Below are 18,603 nucleotides of genomic sequence, written 5' to 3'. Positions count from 1 at the left end.
TGTCATGAGACAAAGTATATGTGAACTGCTGTATGGAAAGTGAATTTGCTATGTAAATCTTCACCAAATCACAATAAAAAATTAATTAATTAATTGGAAAAAAAAAAAAAAAGACTTACATGCAGAACATCCAACCCACGGTGATGCACCCATGTAATCTACAGAGGTACATGCCTTGGAGCAATCACCATGGGGTACCAGAGGGGCAGCATTCACACAGAGGGAAAGCTGGACAGACAGGAGAGCATAACTAAGAAGGGCACAGGGGGAAGGGAGATGAGGAGAGTGGGTTAGAGTTGGGGATGGCAATCGGGGAGTGAAAGCAAATGTACATGAAACGCTGAATGTAAAACACATCCTGCTCTGTAAATTTGCACACAAAGCACAATTAAAAAATAAAATAAGATAAAAAAGGTCAAGGAAAGTTTTATACATGGAAGGTGAGATGGAGGAATAGGCAGACAAGCAACACAGACCCTCTTCAACAAAGAAAATAAAAAACAATTGACAGAGATACAGAAGATAATCCTGGAGCCCTGGGCTTTGAAAGGAACTACACAGAAGTGGATTAGGCACCAACCAGTGGAAAAACCTGAACGAAAACAGTGAGTACAGAGCCAGTCGGAGCTGCGGACTATCAGCTACTCTGACGAGACCAATAGCCTGAATATTTCCAAGTGGTGGTGGGACCTAAGAATTGACCTAAAGATTAACCCTGGTTACCAAGGGCTGCAGGGACGACTGTGCTGGTGGCCTATGACTAGGAAGGGAAACAGCAAGGAGCTAGACAACCTGAGCTGTTGACTTTCTGCTGTCCGGAGGGCGCAGCCAGTTTGAATGTTTACAAGCACCAGTCATTTTGGATATTTAAAATGACTGAGTCCACAGCCATTTTGAATGTTTAAAAGCGGTGGCCAGTTTGGGTATTTAAAGCGACCGAAGGCACAGCCATTTTGAATCTTTACAAGTGGCAACCATTTTGCATTTTAAAGTGATAGCATTCTCATTCGGATTCCAGGGACCTAAGAATGGACTCTGTTTGCCAAGGTCGGCAGGGACATACAAGAGTCTGACAACAGGAAAGGAGACAGGTGGTGAGTGTATAAGTGCTGTCGACTAGTGAGGAGCTATTCTGGCTTGCATAGACAACAAAGAAAATGAAAATCATGGCCAAGTCACTCTAACATACAATCACCGATTAAATATAAACACAAAAATGTCACAATGCATCACAGACAACAGAGCAGCACAGTCCACACAAAGAAGCAAGACAAAGCAGGAGAAAAAAGGGACCAGGATACAGACCCAAAACACATCCCTGAGGAAGACAGGGCATTGGAATTCCCTGATAAGGAATTCAAAAGAATTATATTTAGGTATCTTCAAAAGACTGAGAGACAGATCAAGAAAATCACAGAACCCTCAAACAATTTCAAAAGACAATTACAAGAAAAAAATGACAAGATAAATGAAAAATTAGAAATGATACAAAATCTACACACAGAAATCCAGAAGATTAATACTAAATTTTCAGAAATAAATAAGACACTGAATGGACAATGAAGCAGAACTGAATCAACGGAAGACAGAATTAGGGAGACTGAAGGCAAATACCTGAACACTTCTTTGGAAAGGGATCAATCAGAAAAAAGATCAAGACAAAAAAGAAGAAAGCCTAAGGTTCATGTGGGATACCATCAAAAGGAATAACCTACGTGTCACCGGAATTCCAGAACAGAAAGAGACAAATAAAACCACAGGGAAAACTGTCAAAGATTTGTTGGAAGAGAATTTTCCTGAGATGATGAAAGATGAGAATATATCCATTCAGGAAGTCCAACAAACCCCAAACAGGATAGACCCCAAAAGAAAATCACCCAGATATATCATCATCAAACTTACCAAAACCAAAGACAAAGAATGAATCATGAGAGCAGCACGGGAAAAACAAAAAGTTACCTACAAGGGGCAACCAATAAGACTAAGCTCGGATTTCTCAACAGAAACCATGCAGGCGAGAAGACAATGGCATGGTATATATAAAACCCTGAAAGAGAAAAATCTCCAACCATGAATTATGTACCCAGCACAACTGTCCCTCAGAGATGATCGTGACATTAGGACATTTCTAGATAAGCAGAAATTAAGGAAATTTGTTAAAACCAGACCAACCTTACAAGAGATGCTAAAGGGAGCCCTTTGGACAGAGCAGCAACAATAGCCAACAACAACTGACCATTAACACACATGATTATATAACCAAGAAACCAACCCAACTATGGAAGTATCCAAAGTAAATAAGCCTACAAGATTGTAAACAGGGAACCAGGGCCATCAACTGACAAATGAGGACAACTACAGACCAAAAAGAGGGAAAAAACTGTGTCGTTACAGAACTTCTATATGGTAGGGAAGTCAAGAGTCAAGATAGAATGGACTATTCTAAACTTGGGAAGAAAACTATAAATCACAGAGTAATCTCAAAGTAAAATGATAAACCTTCACATCAAAAGAGGACCAGCATAAATATTCAGCAAAATAAATAGTAGCAGTATTCTTTGCCTGAAGTTGGATTTCTTTTTATCCTCTAACCCTCAAAGCATTTTCAAATTTTCCATTTAGCTTCTATCTCAACACTGAAGCCAGGTATCTTATAGACCAGATATGGGCTAGTGAGGTCGCTCATAATTGGTAGTAAAGTGAACACCCCATCCCTTCAGCCTGGTGGTTTTATATGGAACCCCATGGCAATCAGATTCATGAGACCCTTCAATGTGTTACGTGCTCAGGTGGGTGCTTCACTTAGATTTATACATAAATTAGGAAAACTACAGTTAGGACTCATCCTCATACAGATGTACATAAGTTTATACATACATACATACACACACACATGCATATAGGCACATATATGCATGAACGTGTATGGGTATAGCATTTATTATAAAAGCAATGTATGTATAATATGAAATAATACAAAAGTATGCAAAGTACATGTAAAAATCCCCTTTCTCTAGTGGGATACTGAAACTAGCACCTGCAAGTTGATACATGCATCTCTTCCCAACTGTGTTCAGTGACATCTTGTTTGTATCTTGAAATCAGCACTGATGGGAGTATTTACACCAAGGGAATAAGCAAACACCACAAGTAAGGAGAGCTGGTTGGTAAACATGTACCGAAACACCACTGCCTTTTTCTCTCTCATATGTGCAGAGAGACACACAAAAAAATCCTCTCCCTTCCCCAGAGAAGACCATTGTTAATACATGTGTTGGTACAAAAAAATATATTATAATAACAGTTAATAAGTTCATATTTGTTGATAATTACATATCTGGCAAGGGACTAATATTTATGTGGAAGAGTGGATGACCAAACTATGGTACATAAACACAATGGAATGCTATGCATTACTGAAGAATAATGTAGAGTCTGCGAAACACCGCATAATATGAGCTTGGAGGACGTTATGCTGAGTGAAGTAAGTCAATCACAGAAGGACAAATATAGTATCAGTTCGTTGTTGTGGAGGGTCACAGAGAAGTTTACATATGGAAGGAAACTTTCTTTTTTGGTTGCCAGGGGTGGGAGGGGAGAGGAGGGAATATTGAAAAAAAAAAAAAGCATCGACCCATGTCACTTTAATTTTGCGTATTGCACTGTATGTAAATTGTATTTCAATATACATGGAAGGGAACTAACTTTGTTGGTTACCAGGGATTGAGGGGGAGCTGAATTCCTAGATAGGTTGTTGGAGGGGTGGTAATATATAAACCCACCAGGCACTCCTCGGAAGGAAGACTGGGCAATCTATTTCCATAGACATACCACCTTGGAAACCCAAGGAGGGGTCGCTATGAGTCAGATCCAACTCAACGGCAGTGAATTTGGTTTTACGTGTATATATATATATATATACATGCATACACACACACACACACACACGTACACATGTGCATATAAATATACATACATATGTACATAAAAATACACATACATACGTACAAATATATGTATATATGTATATATATGTTGTTGTTGTTGTTGTTATATGCCGTAGAGTCGGACCCGACTCATAGCGACCCCTCCTTGGGTTTCCGAGGCAGTATCACTATGGAAGTAGATTGCCCCATCTTCCTTCCGAGAAGTGGCATATATATGAAAACCAAAGATTACCAGTGGTTACCAGGGATAGGAGGGAGGAGAAAAGGGGACACTTTTGTTTGGGGGGCACTGACTTTACGCTAATGGTGGTAGAGTATTTTAGAAAACGATAGCAATAATGGTGGCACAACATGAAAAATGTCATCAATGTCCCTGAGCTGTGAATGAGGAAGGGTCATGTTGTCAAATGTGTTTCTCATGTTTTCACCACAAGAAAAGTAAACACAAAACAAAACAAAAAAGGCAGGTGAACTGCTAACCATGTTGTTGTTTACAAAGTGGGGACACCACAAGGAAATACCCCAAAGCCTCCCAGGTGACACACCTACCTACCCAGGGTCTAGAAACTCCATGGCGATGCTGTATTCTACGGGGTTCACGCGCCCCTGCAGGCAGCGGAGGTCCCAGCCCGGGAGGACACCGTCCAGACTCCCAAAGATACTCTCCAGCAGCCACGGGAAAACGGGGCGCAGCTCCTGCAAGGGGTGTTGGTGAGGCTGGGCAGGCCAGTGGGGGCCAGCGCCAGGGGTGCCGCATAGCGCCACCCACCCAGCTCCAGTCCCTGGTGGCCCTGCCTTCATTCAGGGGATGTCACATCCCCTTCAGACACCCACCGACCGAGGCCTGCACCCATGGGAGCCCCTGGTGCAGTGGCACCACCACAGGGGGCAGCACTGGACTCTCTCTGCAGTTCCACGACACGTGGGGCAGCACTGGAACCAACTTGGTACCCCAGCCTCCCGCAAAAAGCACATTGAAATGTCGGAAAGATCTGATCAGAGGGGACCTCTGTTAAAGTGCGGCAATGTTCTTTCTCAGTGCGAGCTCCTAAGATGTTACTGACTTCTTGTCACTTAATATTAACTCCCTGCCCAGGTCAGCTCCTGGGCTTAGCAATGCTATGTGATGATTCTAATGTGATTTCAATTCATGTTTAAATATCTACACTAGAGATTCTCATCCTCAGCACAAATGACATCTTAGGCTGGATAATTCTTTGTTAAGCCACTCTGGTGACACAGCAGTTAACGTGCTCGGCAGCGAACCAAAAGGTTGGCAGTTCTCCTTCGAAGAAAGATGAGGCAGTAGGCTTCCATACAGACTGAATGCCTTGGAGACCCTTTGGTGCAGTTCCTCTCTGTCCTCTAGGGGCGCTGTGGGTTGGAATCGACTCCACAGCAGTGGGTGTGGTTTGGGCCTTGCTTCTGTGAAGACTGAATGCCTTGGAGACCCTTTGGTGCAGTTCCTCTCTGTCCTCTAGGGGCGCTGTGGGTTGGAATCGACTCCACAGCAGTGGGTGTGGTTTGGGCTTTGCTTCCATGACTTGAAAACCCTCCAGGGCAGTTCCACTCCTCTAGGGATGCTGTTGTGGGTTTGGGGTTTCTTTTTGTTTTTAATTCTTTGTTGGAAACGAATGTTCACTGTAGGAGAACATTCAGGGAACAGCATCCCTGGCCTCTAACCACTAGATGCCAGTATCACCCTTCTCCAAAACTGTGACAACCAAAAATATCTCCAGATACTGCCAAGTGTCCCCTCTGGGGCATCAGAGAACGCCCGACCTATGTGTTTAAACATGCCCATGAACGTGATAGTCACCACGCCAGGACAGGCTCTGCGGCAGACCGTGCTCAGAGCTGGGAATCGTGGACGATAATAAAAGCTTTTAGTGGGCGTGTAGAACATGCCCTGAAAGACATGCACACAGAACCGTACCTTTGCTGGGAAATCCTCAATGACTTTAACCAAGTCCTGGCAGCGCTGGGCAAAGGGCTTATTCACGGCGTCGGCTTTAAGGCTCGCCTAGACGACAGACAAACGAGAAAATCGTGAGCTTGTTCTCTTCCCGGCTTTTGCTGCTATTCTGGCTCGAGTCAAATGGAAACCTAAGCAAAGGGCGGGAGCAAGACCCATGCCACCCGCCTGCCACCCCGGTTCCACGCGGCAGCTCGTGCAGCCCAACTGGACAGAGGAGGCCACCAGTAGCAAGGCCACGGCCTCTGGCCTGCTTCCCAGCGCCCAGCTGAGGCAGCACGGTGACCTCAGAGCACAGCATGCCACCGGGTCAGAACTGCCTCCTGCCTGATCTGCAAGCAGAGGCTCAGCTCTGAGGCTACGTCAGAGCCCCTACAGTGCAGGGAGCCCCATAGGCCCCGGATAATGGTTTGTAAACAGGAAGCAGCAACTTCCCACATGGCAGACTGCCCACAAAGTCACCCGACTGCAGGGTCAGTGAGAAGACCCCACCAAGTGAGGGCATCACCAACTCTCCAAACTGAGTATTGTTTATACAACACATGGCATGCCTGCTGAGCTCACTACCTGAAAGAGCAGGCTAAAGCCACAAGCCCTCGGAAAGGGATCAGAATTGGAGATCCTGGATAGAGTGGGAGGAAAAATGTGGAACAAAATTCAGAAACACAAAAATAACCAGAATTACTGATTGGACAGAGTCTGGTGGAACCCCCAAGACTACGGCCCCAGGTTATCCTTCAGGCCTGGAACTGGACTCACTCCCGTGGACTGGCTCTCAGCCCAGCAGTAGAACACGTACCCTAGGAAGATGCACCACCTACCCTAGGGAGATGCACCCCTTAGATTAATCAGCCATAGACATCAGAGGGGCAGCATTCACACAGAGGGGAAGCTGGACAAACAGGAATGCACAGATAAGAAGGGCACAGGTAATCACAGGGACTGGAGGAGAGGAGAGCTTTTTATGGTTTGGGGTGATAATCGGGGCCGTGAAATCAAATGTGCACAAACAGTTGTGTGTAAAACGAATCTGCCTTGTGTATTTGCACCCAAAGCACCATTTGAAAAAACAAAGAGCAGGCTAAAACCAGACATTCCAACCAAGGGTTGAAACTATCCACCAAAGCAATGTAGCAGCCAGAAACATCTGGGACAAGCACTGAGCAACTCAACAGAGTCGACGGATGAGGGGAGCAGGTGGTGTCGTGACTGCACTAAAAGCCTCTCGGCAGATGGTCCAAAACCAGGAAGAAATGCCAGGGCTTTAACCAGGATCACTAAAGGCCCAGGCACCAAGGAAGGAGGGCCTTCAAAACACACATTTACAGAAAGCATCTTCAGGGAGCTGAAGTTAGTGACAGAACAGGAAAATACGGTCCCCCTCCACCAGCAATCCTGCCTCACGCCAACTTCTCAGCGTCATGTATAATTCACTAAGAGAAGTCCCAGGGCCCCCAGCACAGCAGGGGTTGTTTTCCACCGATCACCAACCAAACAGCTGTCGTCCGGTTGGTTTCCGACTCACAGCAACCCCGTGTGGGTCAGAGTAGAACTGTGCTGCACAGGGTTTTCAGGGACTGATTTCTTAAACACAGATCACTGGCCTTTCTTCTGAGGTGGGGGGGTGGGTCTGAACGTTGAACCTTTCGGTTGGGAGCCAAACTCACTAACTGTGCCACCCGAGGGCTCCGTCATTGACAACGCACCACTCATCTGTCAGTGTGTCGTCCTGCGGTGGCTCACATGTTGCTCTGAGGCTGGAGGCTGTGCCACTGGTATTTCAAACACCAGCAGATCACTCACAGTGCACAGATTTCAGCGGAACTTCCAGCTGAAGACAGACTCAGAAGAAGGAAGGGGCCGTCTACTCCCCAAAGAATTGGCAGGTGAAAACCTTATGAACAGCAATGAAACACTGTCTGACATATTACTGAAACACTGTCCGATATAGTGCTGGAAGATGAGCCCCTTGGGTCAGAAGGCACTCAAAATACGACTGGGGAAGAGCTGCCTCCTCAGAGTAGAGCCGACCTTAATGATGAGGATGGAGTACAGCTTTCAGGACCTCCATTTGCTGAGGTGGCATGACTCAAAGTGGGAAGAAACAGCTACAAACAACCACTAATAATCAGAACATGGAATGTACGGCATATGAATCTAGGAAAACTGAGAGTTGTCAAAAATGGAGCGACGGTATTCCGCATCATCAAACCACTTCACATTTAAATAACTTGGCAGGGGCCCGAGAATTCTGATGTACGTCCTTCTCACTTATTCTTCCCCACGTGCAGGGAGCACAAAGAACAGTTGTTTCAGTCACCTTGTCTTCTGGAGAAGAATGCCCGCGCTCAGTGCTTGAGGAAAGTCAAGGAAGCATGCCAACGGGAGACTCGGAATCTGGCGTTACTTCTGTGGACGTGGAACTTTCAAAGCTGAGGTGCTGACGTACTGAACAGGGGGACTTCAGACCCAAATCCACTCAGCTGTGAACTTCTACTTTTCTGGAGAAACTCTTTCATCTTTTGGTCACAGTTACACTGTTCAAAGAACAGAGAAGGCGGAAGGTAGGCTTTCTAACCTAGCCAGAGAGGTTAACTCACTGCTAAGAAGGTGAAGCTGGAGGTTAAGAAATATAACAGGTCATGTTAAAGGAAGTCAGACCTTGTAAGTTACTTTGGAGCTGAGACAAGTACCTATCAATTCTGAGTCCCACATGTTTTCACTCACTAGGGTTTCCCACTGTGCCCATTAGTTCTTTATAAATCTATAACTGAGATAAAGAATCAGGCTTCAGACCTGACAGAAAAATTAACCCCTGACTGAATGCTTTGTAAAACAACCCTCAGGATGTAACAGATACACCTGCTGATAATCTTTAGTTATAACTTTTGTCCTGCTTCCTCCCCTACCTCTACCTGCCTGTGAGCACAAACTCAAACTCACTGCAATGGAATTGATTCGAACTCACAGCAACCCCTAATGGGTTTCCAAAGCTGTCAATCTCTATGGAAACAGACTACCCCATCTTTCTTCTGCAGAGCAGCTGGTGGGTTTGAACCACTGACTTTCTGGTTAGCAGCCAAACGCCTTAACCACTACACCACCAGAGCTCCTTGCCTGTAAATACAGATTCCTTTAAACTCATACTGTTCTCCCTGCAATTTGGAGCACTGTAACACCGGGTGGGGTGTCGGTAAATGTCTCCCCATTTCAAAATGATTTTTTCGTTCAATAAATGTCTCCCTTTCATTTCTAGTGGATTATCAATCTAGTGTTTCCCACTGAGACACTTCCACCCCAGGCCCCTAATCAAAGAGCCAATGGAGAGTTCAAGTCTGTGGTGAGACCATGTATTTGTATGCACTGTAACAACATCCAGGTGCACAGTAGAGAGGACAAGGGGCAAAGTTGTGGTGGCTTCTTGGCCTCCTGCATTGCAGGGTCACAGAGGACATCAAGCTCAATTGGCATAACACACTACACAAAAACATTGTTCTACATTCAACTTTGGTGAGCAAGTGACTAGGGTCTTAAAAGCTTGCAAGCAGACATCCAGATGCAACAATAGGTCTCTCCTCATTCAGAGCAAAGAGGAATGAAGAAAACCAAAGACGCATGGAAACAATTAGTCCAAGGAACTAGTAGACCATGAGATCCTCAGCCTACATGACCATGAGACCACTCAGAGGGATATCAGTGCAGAAGATCCCAGATAGAGTGGGAAAACAATGTGGAACAAAATTCAAAATTACAAGGTAAAAAAGACCAGGTTTGCTGGTCTGATAGAGCCTAGTGAAACCCCCAAGACTATGGCTCCTAGTTACCCATTAGGTCTGGAACTGAACTCTCTCCTGTGGCTTCCAGCCAAACAGCAGACAAGCAGACAGGGTGAACATTTATACCAGGTAGATACACTCCTTGGAGCGATCAATCATAGGAAAACAGAAGGGCAGTGTTTGCACAGGGAGACAGCTCGGGGGGTGGGAGTGCATGGGAGGGAAGGACACAGGGAAGAGCTAACCACAGGAAGGAAGTGGAAAGAGAGCTGGTGCACTGCAGTCAATGTCATGAAACAAAATGTGTATGAACTGCTGGGTGGAAAATGAACTTGCTCTGCCAACTTTCACCCACATCACAAAAAAAAAATTAAATAAAAAAATCTGTGACAAGAACATTCGGGTTCTTCCAATAACAGAAATGTCACAACACTGACACTCGCATCCGTGTTGATATTTACCAGCAGGAAACTGGGTGGCTGAAAGTGCAGGAACGCCATGGAGGGCTTCCGTGGGGAGTCTGACGGTCGCCTTAGGAAACCACTGCAGAAAGACAAAGGAGAAATCTTGACATCAGCCTCTCAACGTTACGTACTCTCGTGACATCCAGGAGAACGTGGAGCCAAACACACACCGCACTGCCCCACTCCATAGTTTATACGAATATCATTATCACAACGTTCATAGCGGCCAGCTCAGACCCACTGTGGCGATGCCTCCTTGGTGACACACAGGAATACCTGTTTAGCGCTGTGTGCCACGCCTCATTCTAAGGGCCCTTCACATGTTCCCTCATGTAATCCTCACAAGATGACACACAATCCCCCACCCTGCCCCTAGACATTCCTGTCCGAACACTATGCCGGCACCGCTGTGACGGGGATCCACAGATGGAACTCAAGTTCCGGCTCAGCTGATGCTACAGCAACTACCCAGGCAGGGGCAAAGCGTTTTCTCCAGCTGGCAACAGAGCTGAGGGACTTGATGGACCATAGCTACTTCAAGGGTGGAGAAGGCCAACTGAGAAGGAATGCAGGAGGATCTCGGAGCAAAGAGCAGCCCCCGGCTGACAGCCAGCCAGGAAATGAGGACTGTGGTTCTAAAACCACAAGGCACTGAATTCAGAGTGATCCTGAAAGCGGGTTCTCCTCCAGAATCTCCAGAGAAAAGCCTTGTGAGACCCTCAGCAGAGAGCCCAGCCAAGCCCACCTGGGCTTCTGACTATGTAATTGTGAGATTGAAAAATGAGTGCTGTTTTAAACTAAGCTTGCCACTCAGCAAGAAAAGTAAATCCTCACAGCCACCTGATGAGATCAGTAAAAATCAAAAATAGCAAACCCAGTGCCATCAAGTCAATTCTGACTCACAGCGCCCCTAGAGGACAGAATGGAACTGCCCCAGAGGGTGTGCAAGGCTGTCAGTCTTCACAGAAGCAAAGCCCAAACCACACCCACTGCTGTGGAGTCCATTCTGACCCACAGCGCCCCTAGAGGACAGAATGGAACTGCCCCAGAGGGTGTGCAAGGCTGTCAATCTTTACAGAAACTTCCTGCTGCATCTTTCTTCTGTGGAACAGCTGGTGGGTTCCAACTGCTGACCTTTTGGTTAGCAGCTGAGCTCTTAACTACGATACCACCAGGGCTCCTTTTAACAAAGACAGAGACTAAGGGGTTAAGTCACTTACCCTCACCAAGCTAATAAATGGCTGAACCAAGATTCAAATACACAGTGCTCCTCACAAGTCTCTCACAGACAGGGTTAAACACTTTCTATGTTACCTGAGAAGTCCTGGTGGCCCAGTGGTTAAGCAGTCAGCAGCTAACCAAAAGGTCAGGAGTTCAAATTCACCAGTTACTAACTTAAAGGTCAGGGGTTCAAACCTACCAGCTCTTCTGTGGGAGAAAAATACCGCAGTCAGCGTCTGTAAAGATGTACAGCGTTGGAACCATGTGGTGCGGTTCCACTCTGGTCCTCCAGGGGCACTGTGAGCGGGAATGGACTCCACGGCCATGGGTTTGGCTTTTGCTTTATACTGCCCGGGCTTTACTGGAATGAACAGAAAGGAGGCAAGGGCAAGCTCTGTAGAGCCAGCCTTTGGACAGGCCATCAGAAAATCTCGCTCACCCAGGATGAAACCGAAAACACCCAGACTTGGACCGTCCAGGGGGGAAGCTGGCCCAAGTAGGCTTGATGGGCTAGCACCGGCTTTACTGGTGCAATGCTGCCCATGGTGCCTAAGTCCCAGTGCTGAGGTAGCTGCTGGCAGCATCTGTGGAGGCAGAGGGGCTGGGTGCAAGGAGGCAGTGTGGGCCACTGAGGTGTCAGAAATATGAACACCTACCAGGCTTTTTCACTTGTCAGTTCTCAGGTGAGCTATCAAGTTGTTTTAAGAAAGAATGAAAACAAAACTCCTCAGTCTTAAACCGAATTGGTCAATAAATAAATAAATAAATAAAACCAGTTTGCTGTTGTTGTTAGGTGCCATGGAGTTGGCTCCTATTCATGGCGACACTATGCACAACAGAACGAAACGGTGTGCAGTCTGCCGCCAGCCTCACACTCCTTATTATGCTTGAGCCCATCCCTGCAGCCACTGTCATCCATCTTGTTGAGGGGCTTCCCCTTTTTCTCTGACCCTCCACTTTACCAAGGATGATGTCCTTCTCCAGGGTATGGTCTCTTCTGATAACATGTATTTAAAAAAAAAAACAAAACTTACTACTCTGAAATCAGCAAACCACACCCATTCAAAATCCACTGCCATTGAGTTGATTGCAATTCATAGTGAACCCCATTGGGTTTCCAAGACTACAAATCTTTATGGAAGCATACTGCCTCAAAGGTCAACAAGACAGAAAATAACAAATGCTGGCGAGGATGTGGAGAGATCAAGACTCTCATACACTGCTGGTGGTGATACAACCACCGTTGGAAAGCAGTATGGTGGTTCCTTACAAAGCGGGAATTAGAAATATCATTTGATGCAGCAATCTCATTACTAATTACATACCCTAAAGAAGTAACAGCAGAACAGGAACAGATACATGCACTCCCATGTTCATCGCAGCACTACTTACAAGAGCAAAGAGATGGAAACAACCTAAGTGCCCATCAACTGAGGAATGGATAACCAAACTGTGGTACGTACACACAATGAAATAGTATGCAACCCTAAAGAAGTAGAATCTGCAAAACATGGAAGAACTTAGACAACATTATGCTGAGTGAAATAAGACAGTCATGGGACAAATACTGCACTAGTTCATTATTGTAAAAAGTCAAGGAAAAGTTTATACATGGAAGGAAAAAGAAAAAAAATTAGAAAAGGTTTATTCATAAAAGGAAACTTTCTTTGTTGGTTACCTTGGATGGAAGGGGGAGGGAAAATGTCTAGGTACAATGAAAGAAAAAAGACATATATATATATGTATGCGTATATATACACATACACACATATACACACATACATAGAAAAAGAAACCAAAGATTATCAACAGCTACCAGGGGTAAGAGGGAGGGGAAAAGAAGCAGCTTTTGTTTGCAGGTCACTGAGTTGATGCTAACGGTGGCGGAATATTTGGAAAAGAACAGCAATAACAGTGGCACAACATGAAAAATGTCATCAATGTCCCTGAGCTGTAAATGGGAAAGTGTTACATTGGTGAGTGTCTTGTGTATGTTCTCGCCACAATAAAAGTTAAAAAAACAAAACAAAACTAAACACTACAGTGCCTCTTCCTCCCGCAAAGCAGCTGGTGGGTTTGACCCTCGACCTTCTGGTTAGTAACCAAACGCTTTATCCACTATTGCCACCAGAGCTCCTGAAATGATCAAAGTAGAACAAGATCCCGGACTGTTTGAAGACGAGCTTAAAGTACCTCCCTGTCCAGGTGAAGCTGAAGGAACAAGGGCCCCAGGTCCTTCCAGGAGACTGTGGGTCCTCTCCACACCCTGTCGGCCACGCCACGCTGCTACCCATCACCCCCCTCCGCGGCTGGGTGTTCGCTTCCTCCCGCCCCTTGGCCACCCACTTTCTTCACGGGCTACACTCCACACCCTGCAGTGAGTTTTTTTCTGAGACGGGTAGCCCCTCCCGCCATAGCGAAGCACTGGTATCATCACGTCTGTCTTGGAAAGACCACATCCGACCCTCAGGTTGCGGCCAGGTAACTGTGACTCGGAGCGGTCGAGCCACACAATTAGATTCGGGCGAGATCCACACCCGATATTCCTACCAATCCACTCATTGAGAGGGAACCACAAGGCACAACTTTAACTCGAAGCTCTCCCTCCTCCAACTCATGCAACGAAAGTTAACCGAGCACCTACCGGGACCAGTGTGCGACCCGCCCGAATAGAGGACATGGAGGCGCAGCCCCGGGCCTCGGCCGCCCCGACCCGCGGAGAGATGCCTAGGTCCCCAGCCCGAGTGCCGGGGCTCTTGGAGGGTCGGCGACGCCCGGTGGGCTTCGTCCGGAGCACTGGCAAGCCGCTGCGGCGCAGGGACGTCTTGCGAGCGGCTCCCACCACTCACCTGTAGCGCTCTCACCGACACTCGCTTCACGGGAACAAGGCGCCATTCAGAAACCCAGCGCCGAAGTGTCGTCATCAAATAGCGCGCGGCGTCACGCTTCCTGCCAAGGCGGGAAACACGCCCCTACCTCTTCCGGCTCCTAATTCCAAATGCGCGTGCGCAGAGCTAAGACCGCCAGGATTTGTGGGCGTTCGCCTCGAAATGCGCGTGTGCATTGGGGGCATCTGAGCCTGTTTCCCGAGCTGTTGTTTTTCCCCCGCCAGGAGTGCGTGTGCGCGTAAGCAGAGCCGAGGACCGCCGCCTAGTGGTCGCCGCCTAGTGGTAAAACAATTACAAGCGGAGTAAAGGATCACATATTAAAAAAGCATTTACTCAGCACTTTCTGTATGACAGACACTGCAGAGAGCATGGCCAATGAAGTCTAGCAGGGAATCCCGCAATAGCCCAGGAGCGGGTCTAGGCGGTCTATCTTGAGACCCCCTTGCCGAACAACAGGCGCTCAATAAATGCCGAGGGGTCGAAGGAAGGCGCGGACATGGCCCACGCCCCTACCCCTGCAGATTCGGCGGCGACCCCGCAGGAAAGGGCGGCTGCGTCCAGAAGGAGGCGCTGTGGCGCGGGCGGCGGGGCCGTGGCGCGCGCTGCCAGTGCGCCCGCTTTCCCGGCCGCGCTGATGGCGGCGCCGAGCGCCGGGCCCGGGCCGGGGGCGTCTGCGGGGCTCGAGGCGGCCCTGCAGAAGCTAGCGCTAAGGCGGAAAAAGGTGCTGAGTGCAGAGGAGATGGAGCTGTATGAGCTGGCGCAAGCGGCGGGCGGCGCCATCGACCCCGATGTGTTCAAGTGAGCGAGCGGACGCGGGGGTGCTTCGCGCTCGGCGGCTCCGGGTACCTCTGGCCTGGAAGATCCCCCGCTCTTAGCGGGCTCCCATTGTAGGAATGGGGTCCCACGGCTGCGCCGAGCAGGGAGGTCCCTCGCGAGGGGACTCACTGCGCCCGCTTTTGTTCCCGCCAGGATCCTGGTCGACCTCCTGAAGCTGAACGTGGCCCCGCTCGCCGTCTTCCAGATGCTCAAGTCCATGTGTGCCGGACAGAGGCTGGCGAGCGAGGCCGCCGACCCTGCGGCCCTGCCTCTCCCCGCGGCCAGCGTGTCTGAGACCCGAGGTCAGAGCTGGGGCCGCGGACAGAGGGAGAGAGGGCTGGGCGCGCGCACGGGCTTGGCCCGGAATGGCCGGGCCTTTCTGTCGGTTTTTTCCCCCGCGAGCTGCAGGGCGCATTCCAGGCTCGCTCAGCGATCGCTGCTAGGGTTCTCGGACATGCTGCCCCGGGGCAGTCCGAGCGGCCAACGCCCGTCTAGACCCTTTGCAGCCCCAGCCCTCTTCCCACCCTTACCTTCATTCAGTATAAACGGCGAACAGGATGGTTTTGGTCCCTGTCTGCGGGGGTCTAGACTGTAGGGGGGTGGGGGCCACGGTGGTCCTAGGGCTCCGGGTTGGAGGGGTCACTGTGGGGTGAGTAGGTGCCGATGGCCATTGAGATGCAGCCAACCCGCCCAGGCAAATGGCAGGGTCCAGGACTGGCTCCCCGCCCAGAGGCCGCGGGCATCGCGCAGCCGCCCTGGGAAGAAGGGGCTGGTGTTTGGGTGGCGAAGTGCAGGGCCCTGGGTGCCCGCAGCCTGTCCTGAGCGGGTGCTTTCCAGCCTCTCCACTGACCGCTGTGTGTGCTGTCTTTGTGTCTCTCTCCGACCTCCAGAGGCCTCCCTTCTCTGTGCCAGGAACGGTAGCCCCCCGGCAAGGCCCTCCTTCCCCACGGGCTCTCCGGCTCTGCTGCACGGCCCGGCTGCCTCGCTCTCGCCTCTCTCTCCGGGGCCCCCCGGTTCCCTTCGCTACTCTTGCTGCCCGTTTTCCTCTTTTGCAGGTTGCGTTTATTGGCTTATCTCTGGGGGTTGGTGTTCTCTCTCGTTTCTTTGGTGACACCTGTGGCCCGCTGGCTAGAGCAGCCTTGCACAGCAAGGACGGTGGTGTGGATACAAGGGCGGGACCTCCAGGTCACTTAGAGGCGACCTGCGGGACTTGCAGGGCACATGTTCCAGCAGGTGTCAGGGGGTGGGACCCGCACCACACGCCTGAGCTAACCCTGCTGTGGAGAGGCACCAGGCAGAGGGCCAGGAAAGGGCCAAAGGGCAGCATGGGTGCTGAGGTGGACTTGGCCTCTCAGAAGCTGTCACCCGGACAGGCTACTGGGCCTGCAGGAGCCTCAGGGAGTACGCAGTGGAGTCGGTCCCTCCCTCCAGCTTCCTTGGCAGTGGTCCTGCGAGCTCCCTCTCGTGGCGGGTGTCTGAGCCAGGCTGACACCCAGGCCTTGCAGTGTGTGAGTCTGGGGGCCTAGAGCGAGGGGGGTGAGAGCCTGAGGTCCGGCTGCGGGCCAGGAGGCTGGAGTTGTACTTCATCACGCCCCTCCCCTTGCACTGTTGGAGGTGCCCCTGGGAGCTCGGGGCAGGGCTGTCTCCCACGAGACACGTCTCGTCACGGAGCAGCAGAGAAGAGCAATACTGGGGGTGAGAGGGGGCAAACTGAAAAGCCATGATGAGGAAGCAGAAGTTACCTCAGTTCAGGGCGTCGTCCGGCTCCTCAGAGGTGAGGGTGTGATCACTGTTCCTCGCTCTCCGAGAACCTGGGTGCCGGGCATGACTCTCAGAGCCAGGGACACAGTGAGGAGATGGAACAGACCAAGAGCTGGGCTGGCAGTGTGGCCCCTCCAGGTGGGCTCTACTGGAGCTCGAGGCTTTAGCTGGGGGAGGGATGGTCAGCAGGGCTTTCAGTGCCAGCTGGAGTGGCAGGTGTCACCCTGCAGCCCTCTGGGACTCTCCCGGCCTCCAGGGGAGCCTGGGAGGATGGTGAAGCATCAAGAGATGTGTTGGGGGGTTGAGTCAGCCAGACTCAAGGACGACTGGGGGTGTGAACAGAGGAGGGACCAGGGAGATTGGTGAGGGGCCACCAGTAAGTCTAGGAAGCAGGGGTGAGCTGAAGGGGGCGGTCACTGGTTTATTTGAGGCTACCCATCGGGAGAGACGCTACAGGGCATCTGATTGTGTGGAGACAGGCCAGGCGGACCCTCCTGTGGGGAGTTATGTGTGTGAAGATCAGAGTAAAACAGCATGGCAAGGGCCTCTAACCTTCTCCAATGTCACAAAGGGCCAAAGAATCAAGATCTACAGCCCAAGGCTGATTCCTGCGGAGGGCAGATCAGACATATGTCCTCTCTCCAACCTTTTTGCCAATCCTGGCACCAACTGTCCCTTCCGTGGCACTTCCTATTTCTTTGCTGGGTTTGATAATTCATTGTGGTGGCCACACAGAACTCACAGACTGTATTGAGTTAGAGGTGATGGGCAAAGTGACAGGTTACAATTCAGGATCAGGAACATGGCTCTTTGGTCTGGACAGCCTCTTCTCAGCCATGCCCATGGAGAGACCTCTACCTGGCCCTTGGCTCCTCAGGCCTCTTGGGCCAGCCCAGCCTCCACCCTGCTCAGGCAAGTGTTACAAAGCTCTTTACTCCACCAGTAAGTGGCCAGGGACACCCAGTCTACTAGGAAGCCTGCTGCCCAAAGGTGCTCAGCTCTCTCGCTCTGTGGGTCAGTGAACCTTGCTCTGTTGACAGGTGTCTGGAGGCACCTCAGTCTGCCAGGAAGCCTCCTGCCCAAAGGCGCTCAGCTCTCTCACTCCAGGGGTTAGCTTTCCCACTGTAACTGCCTTGCCCCGTGGGCCAGGAAGCCCACCATGCTGTCTTGCGCTGGTCTCCCGGTTCTGTTGCTGCCATCTGTCTGCTAACATTTCTTGCTATCTCACGAAGGCCATCTCATGCCTTCTCTGGTGTTGCAGCTCTCTGCCTCCTCGGTCTAGGAGGTTCTCGGCACAGGTACCCCAGATCCAAAAGACACACTCTGCTCCTATTTCTTCTTGGTGGCAGTGAGATCCCCCCTTTCACCTCTAGGATGGCTCACTTTAAGCCTAATCGGATGACAAAACTGACCAATTCCCCTGTTAGGGTTCCATACACCTAATTTGCATTGTCAGCAAGTGGTCCAGTCCCCTTGGTGGGCCACAAGAACCTTATTTGCATACCCCACCCCATCTTTTGGTGGGAGTTACAAGACTATGGTGAGAAAGGTCATATAAAAGCAAAACATTGTGCTGCAACCAGGGGGAGAACAGTGTGATGGTGGGGTCACCAGGGATGAATGCAGGAATGATGTGGGGAGCTGGGACCTGAGAGGGCTTCTGTGAAGACTGACAGCCTTGAAGACCCTGTGGGGCAGTTCCACTCTGTCCTCTAGGGGCGCTGTGGGTCAGAATGGACTCCAGGGCAGTGGGTG

At 49.8% G+C, this 18,603-nt stretch overlaps 2 protein-coding genes across 2 annotated transcripts in view; one reads left to right on the top strand and one right to left on the bottom strand.

Annotated features, from left to right (window-relative positions):
• Window positions 1–14,307, bottom strand: part of SMPD4 (sphingomyelin phosphodiesterase 4) — a 40,441-nt gene extending 26,134 nt beyond the window's left edge. Inside the window, exons 1-5 of the mRNA XM_007955464.1 lie at window positions 14,028–14,307; window positions 11,645–11,744; window positions 10,160–10,241; window positions 5,884–5,970; window positions 4,501–4,643 (exon numbers count right to left, since the gene is read on the bottom strand). Coding sequence (XP_007953655.1) covers window positions 4,501–4,643; window positions 5,884–5,970; window positions 10,160–10,241; window positions 11,645–11,744; window positions 14,028–14,307 — 692 coding nt within the window. The remainder of the gene's footprint in view (window positions 1–4,500; window positions 4,644–5,883; window positions 5,971–10,159; window positions 10,242–11,644; window positions 11,745–14,027) is intronic.
• A 598-nt stretch (window positions 14,308–14,905) lies between these two features.
• Window positions 14,906–18,603, top strand: part of MZT2B (mitotic spindle organizing protein 2B) — a 5,890-nt gene continuing 2,192 nt past the window's right edge. The window contains exons 1-3 of the mRNA XM_042782902.1: window positions 14,906–15,069; window positions 15,241–15,389; window positions 15,978–16,142. Coding sequence (XP_042638836.1) covers window positions 14,906–15,069; window positions 15,241–15,389; window positions 15,978–16,142 — 478 coding nt within the window. The remainder of the gene's footprint in view (window positions 15,070–15,240; window positions 15,390–15,977; window positions 16,143–18,603) is intronic.

Source organism: Orycteropus afer, unplaced genomic scaffold, assembly GCF_000298275.1.
Source record: "Orycteropus afer afer isolate SDZICR_OR568_19922 unplaced genomic scaffold, OryAfe1.0 scaffold00502, whole genome shotgun sequence".
NCBI lineage: Eukaryota > Metazoa > Chordata > Mammalia > Tubulidentata > Orycteropodidae > Orycteropus > Orycteropus afer.
The sequence above is the reverse complement of the archived record's forward strand: the minus strand, read 5'-3'. Positions and strand labels throughout refer to the sequence as shown.